At 57.6% G+C, this 6,081-nt stretch overlaps 1 protein-coding gene across 1 annotated transcript; it reads right to left on the minus strand.

Moving 5' to 3' along the window:
- Positions 1-2,284: 2,284 nt before the first annotated feature.
- Positions 2,285-5,867, minus strand: LOC120854252 (intestinal-type alkaline phosphatase-like). Its single transcript, XM_040228109.1, has 11 exons — positions 5,736-5,867; positions 5,541-5,657; positions 5,311-5,426; positions 4,946-5,120; positions 4,694-4,866; positions 4,354-4,479; positions 4,194-4,266; positions 3,962-4,096; positions 3,679-3,870; positions 3,346-3,462; positions 2,285-3,215 (listed from the first exon to the last, which is right to left on the minus strand). The coding sequence occupies exons 1-11, from the start codon at positions 5,800-5,802 to the stop codon at positions 2,920-2,922; spliced, it is 1,587 nt and encodes a 528-aa protein (XP_040084043.1). The 5' UTR covers positions 5,803-5,867; the 3' UTR covers positions 2,285-2,919.
- Positions 5,868-6,081: the final 214 nt, after the last annotated feature.

Raw genomic sequence — 6,081 nt, forward strand, 5'->3', positions numbered from 1 at the left:
ACCTTAAGGGATTTACACAAATGAATCTTAGAGAATTGCTGACTTCCCTGGTGGCTCAGACAGTAAAGCGTCTGTCTACAATGCGGGAGACCCGGGTTCCATCCCTGGGTCAGGAAGATCCTCTGGAGAAGGAAATGGCAATCCACTCCAGTACTATTGCCTGGAAAATCCCATGGACAGAGGAGCCTGATAGGCTACAGTCCATGGGGTCAAAAAGAGTTGGACACGACTGAGCGACTTCACTCAAGGCCCCTACCAGGTGGAGGATGGAATGATGGTTTTGACCCTGTTGATTTCAATGAAGCTTCCCTGGGTGGCTCAGACAGTAAAGAATCTGCCTGCAATGCGGGAGACCTGGGTTCAATCCCTGAGTCAGGAAGATCCCCTGGAGAAGGAAATGACAACCCACTCCACCATTCCTACCTGGAGAATTCCATGGACAGAGGAGCCTGATGGCTACAGTCCATGGGGTCACAAAGAGTTGGACACGACTGAGCCACTTAGAACTTGCTCCAATCCTATGCTCAATTCTCTTCTGCTCAAGCCCCTCATGAATATGCCTAAAACTCCCTTTGACTTAAATGGGAATTTGCTGTATGACTCAGGGGACTCAAACTGGGGCTCTGTAATAACCTAGAGGGGTGGGAATGGGTAGGAGTTGGGAGGGAGATTCAAGAAGGAGGGATGTTGATGTAGGACAGAAAGCAAACCAATATTGTAAACCAATCATCAATTAAAAATAAATATTTATTTTCAAAGATTAAAAAAATATTCCCCCAGTCTTTCTGTTCAAGGAGACACTGCTCTGGGAGAGATCCAGGCTTCTTAGTTTCGGCTAATCATAATAAAACCTTACTTCTCACATGTTTGAGTTGGTGGTGTCTATTGGCTCCACACTCAAGAGGTGAGACAAAGTTTTCACATTGACATAGGCATTGCCATTGGCTGGGCAATGTTAAGGCCACCTCAGCACCAGCTGATAGGTGATGGTGTTTGAGTCGTATCTGGCTCTCTGCAACTCCATGGACTGTAGCCTGCCAGGCTTCCCTGTCCATGGGATTCTCCAGGCAAGAATACTGGAGTGGGTTGCCATTTCTTTCTTCAGGGGATCTTCCCAACGCAGGGATCGAACGCCGGTTTCCTGCATTGCAGGCAGATTCTTTACCGATTGAGCTACCAGGGAAGCCCAGCTGACCCACGGGGAGATGTCTTCTGCTTGCACCCCACCGCCCACTCTCAGGATGTCCCCTGCAGGATCCAGTGAGAATTCTATCCTCAGGGGAAGCAGGACAGTAGCTGGGAACAGAAAGGCTCTCTGACTGGTGGGGGGCGCTTCCCTAGTGGTTCAGTCAGTGAATCCACTTGTAATGCAGGAGACCTGGGTTTGATCCCTGGGTTAAAGATCCTGTGGGAAATCCACTCCAGTATTCTTGCCTGGGAAATTCCATGGACAGAGGAATCTGGCGGGCTACAGGGTTGCAAGAGCTGGACACGACTTACCGACTAAATCACTACAACCACCCCTGTTCCCAAGCCCAGCACTTCGCATATATGGAGGGTCCCTTTCTAGGAAGAAGAGTTCCCTGGACCTTCTCCCCACTTCCTGTTTTTGCCTCCGACCCTGATGCTGGGGAAGACTGAAGGTGGGAGGAGAAGGGGACGACAGAGGATGAGATGGCTGGATGGCATCACTGACTGGATGGACATGAGTTTGAGCAAGCTGAGTCTGGCATGCTGCAGCCCATGGGGTTGCAAAGAGTCAGACATGACTGACTGAATGAACTGAACTGAGCCCTGTAGGGGGTGGTATGAATGTCCCCCCCTTCCCCTGACCCACACCCCCAAGGAGCTGGGAAGCAAGAAGCAAACACAAGTTTATATTGGTCCCTATCTTTTGAGGGCTGCATCTAGGGACCTCACAGGACCAAGGAGGTGACAAGCCACCAGATGACCACCTGGGCATCAGGCAGGGAGGTAGGAGAGGTGAGCACTGGGGCTCAGGAATGTCCTGTTTTCAGAGAAGGTGAAAGCCTGGCTTCGGGGAGGGGAAAGCCCCAACTTGGTACCGCTGCTGGCCTCATGCTCCCTCAGAACCGTCAGCATTGTTCTGTCCTGCGTAGCTTCCACCCTCACCCCCTTTGGCCTTTGCTCAATGTCAGCCCCTCATCAGCCCTTCCCTGACCTCCCGATGTGAATCACACCCCTGCCCTGACCGCCCCCCCAACACACACACACTGTGCCCCCACCTGCTAAGGGCTTCTCTTCCCACACATATACTCCCATATCACACTTGAAACAGTTTATTTAGGGCTGCTTCCTCCCTTCCAGGAGGGCCGGGCCTGTGTCCCCACCCCAGCTCTCCTGCTGTTCCTGGGATCTCCCAGGGGCACCGGGGCCATCCTCAAAGCAGCTGAGAGACTGGGACAAGTCTCTTCTCTGTGTCGCTGTAAAGACACCGCTGGGTTCTTAGAAGGGGCCTCTGAAGACTGTAAAGGGCTGCCCGGCACTCCTGGCACCAGATGTCTCTTTGGCCAACGAGGTGCCCAGAGTGGGTTCCAGGAGGACAGAAGCCACAACTTCCCGGGAGCCACGCCTCCCGGAAGGCAGGCAACCAGAAGCCACGCCTCCCGGAAGCCCCCAGTGGGGTTCTGGTAGGCCCTGGTCCACTGTGGGGGACACCTCTGGTGCTAGCCTGATTCTCAGGCAGGGCTATTGGGTGGGGTGAAGACTGGGTGGTCTGAACCCCTGCCTGGAATATCCTCAAATATGGGGCAGCTCCTCAAAATAGCCGAGACCACCGAGGTCTGGGGCACTGAGGACTGTGGCTCTCACAGGTTGAGATTGCTCAACCTCCAGGGTGTTTCCGGTCCATCAAGGTTGGGGGTGGGGAGGAGGCCCTGAGGCCCAGGTGGGTGGGGGTCAGTGCAGGGTGGGCACCAGCAGCAGCAGTAGGGCCCCGGCCAGCAGTGCCAGTGAGGATGGGCAAGCAGCCTGGTGGGCAGTGTCCGAGGGACCGCTGGGGGGCTGGGGGTTGCAATCGGTGGTGTAGGGCTCCACGCAGGCAGCAAAGGCCATGACATGCGCCACGAAGGTCTGCTCCTGCACGCCGTGCATCAGGTGTGCCCACGGGCCTCGTGCAAACACTGCCACGTCCTCACCAGCGTGGGTTTCGCTCCCTAGGGGCACTGCAGCTTGCTGCTGGTACTCGGGATCCACTGAGAGGAGGGAGGGGATTCAGGGAAGGAAGGGAGGCGGCCTCCCCCTCCCAGGTGTTCCAGATTGGGGTCTTCCCCTCCTCCCATCCGCCCCCCACCCTGCTCCCCAGGGCCCACCCACTGCACTCACTGCTCTGCTTTTCATTCACATCAGGTCGTGAGCCCATGTCCAGCCGGTACCCCGGGCCGTTGCCATAGAGGAGGGAGGTATAGTACTTGCCATCTCCGGCCTTGCCATCAGCCAGCCCTGCAGGGAAGAGGGGACCCCGTGATCACACTGACCCGATCCTTTGGGGTGTCTCCTGCGTGCTGAGCTCAGGCACCTCTTGTTTGTTCACTGGTTTAATCCTTACCAGAGTGAAGTAGGGCAGTTACTATTTTTACTCCAATTGGCTGAACTGGTTCAGAACACTTTGTGCCAGGTAACTTAGGGGCAAGGACCTGCCACTCTCTGTGGGATTACCGAAAATGGAGGTCCCACGAAGTGGGTAGCCACCGAAAGTGAAGACATGGGAGTGGTCAGCGGTGACGAGGGTCAGTGTGTCTGCTTCACTGGTGAGCTGGCAAGCCTTGGCGATGGCATTGTCGAACATGATCGTCTCATTCAGCGCCCGATAAGCTATGTTGGCATGATGTCCATGGTCAATGCGGCCTCCTGCAAGAAGGTCCTGTGGAAGGTGAGTGATGCCAGACCCACCCTGAGTGCCACTCCTTCCCCCTCTGATCCGCAAGGAGCTGCCACTCACCCTCCACGAAGAGGAAGAAGCCCCGAGGGTTTCTGCTCAGCACACGCAGGGCTGCCTCCGTCATTTCCTCCAGGGATGGGTCCGTGGTGTGGTCTCGGAAGATGTCATAGGCCATTTCTCCTGGCTGAAAGAGGCCTATTGGAAATGGGACCAATGGTGACCCTCAAGCTGGGGATGGTGGGCCCATGGCACCCATCCTGGGGAGGACAGTGAGGGTGGGTGGGGTCGTTACCCATGAGGTGTGTTACACTGGAGTCATTGGCTGCCTGAAGAAGCGCCGTGCGGTTCCACACATACTGGGCTCCCTGGGAGGGCAGAACCAGGCCTCAGCCCATAGCCTGACACCCCAGACCCAGCCCCACTGTACCCCCGCACCCATGAGCCCCCATCACCTGGTGCTTGGCCTGCCACTCCTGCACCAGGTTCCGCTTGTCCTTCCGAACTCCATTCTCATCTGGGTATTCAGGGTCTGGGGTCCCCTCAGGAAACATGTACTTTCGGCCTCCACCCAGGATCACCTGGGACCAGAGATTAGGGCAGGTGGGTTCAGGGCCTGGCTGGCCCTTTGCTCACCCCCCTTCACACAGTCCCTGCCTCCCCAGTCAGGTCTGTGGGATGGTTTGTCCCCACCAGTTAACTGCGAGACCCCAGGACTGTGGGTTGCCTGGAACTGTATTGAGAGTGTATCCCACCCGCTCTGCCCAGCCTCGCCCTGTGCCCATCGTGTCGCACATCAATGTCCATGTTGTAGACGAGCTGAGTGGCGATGTCCTGGCAACCATACGTCTGGGCATCGGGAGGCAGGTCGACGTCAGAGAACCAGTCTCGATTCACAGTGTGCGCGTAGGCCCCGGCTGGGGAGGCATCCTGCACCCTGGTGGTGGTCACCACTCCCACTGACTTCCCTGAGGGTGGCAGAGGTCATGGTGGGCCACCGAGGTCTCTGAACCCGTCCCTGCCCAAGAAACTGACTCCCAAGCCCACCTGCTTTCTTGGCCCGGTTCATCACAGACGTGACCTCGTTCCCACGTGTCGTGTTGCACTGGTCAAAGCGGGCGGCTGCACTTACACCAATGGTCCTCATGTTGGTCTTGACCCCACACAGGTAGGCGGTGGTCGTGCCTGCACTGTCGGGCACATCTCTGTCCACGTTGTATGTCTGGGGGCAGAGATGCCTTCAGCTCTGCTGGGGTAGACACCCAGCTCCTGACCCAGGCCCTGGGTCCATCCTCACAGCCCCCAGCCCCTATCTCAGCCCCCAACCTCCTAGGGCTTTCCCTCCTACTCTGCTCCCTCTACCCACACCCACCCCTCTGGTGTAGACCACCCTGAGGCCACTTAGCCCTTACCTTGGACAGAGCCAGGTATGGGAACTGGTCCATGGCCAGGGGTGTCTCAGGTCCCGGCTTGCCAGCCATCTGCCCCTTTAGGATCCGAGCGGCTGTCACCGTGGAAACCCCCATCCCTGAAGATACACACTGTGTCAGGTCTGAGTCCCTGGGGCCAGCCTGGGTCACCTGGCAGCCCAGGGCTCCAGGGTTGTGGGGGGACAGGGGGTGGACTGGCCTAGCGCACTCACCATCGCCCAAGAAGAGGATGACATTCTTGGCGGCTGTCTGGATGGGCTGCAGCTTCTTAGCCACGTCAAGAGCCTGGGCGGCCTGGCGGTTCCAGAAGGCGGGGTCTTCCTCCTCGACTGCCCAAGGGGAGAGTGGAGGTCAGGTCAGCCTGGGGCTGCCCCCTGTGAGTAGGGCTCCAGGAGCCGCCTGATTACCTGGGATGAGGCCGAGGGAGAGCTGTAGCCGCAGGCCCAGCAGCAGCAGCACGTAGGCCCCCTGCATGGCCGTGTGATGGCAGAGGGTCAGGATGGGACCTGGGGAGGCCAGGTCTTGGGCAAGGCTGGGACACCAGGTTACAAGCTGCAGCACTGGCTGCCCGGGCTTAAATGCCTTCTATAAAAGTCTCCATGTCCCTCCCAGTGCCCCAGGTAACCACACCCTGCCCCTCACCTGCCCTATGACTTTGAGCCCTGTTGCCAGAGGGATGTGGTGGGTGTGGCTGAGCCAGCCGGAGTCCTGAGGAGACAGGTCCCTCCCTCACAGGATGGTCCCCAGCTGTCT

Source organism: Oryx dammah, unplaced genomic scaffold (assembly GCF_014754425.2).
Source record: "Oryx dammah isolate SB20612 unplaced genomic scaffold, SCBI_Odam_1.1 HiC_scaffold_27, whole genome shotgun sequence".
In the NCBI taxonomy this organism is placed as follows: Eukaryota; Metazoa; Chordata; class Mammalia; order Artiodactyla; family Bovidae; genus Oryx; species Oryx dammah.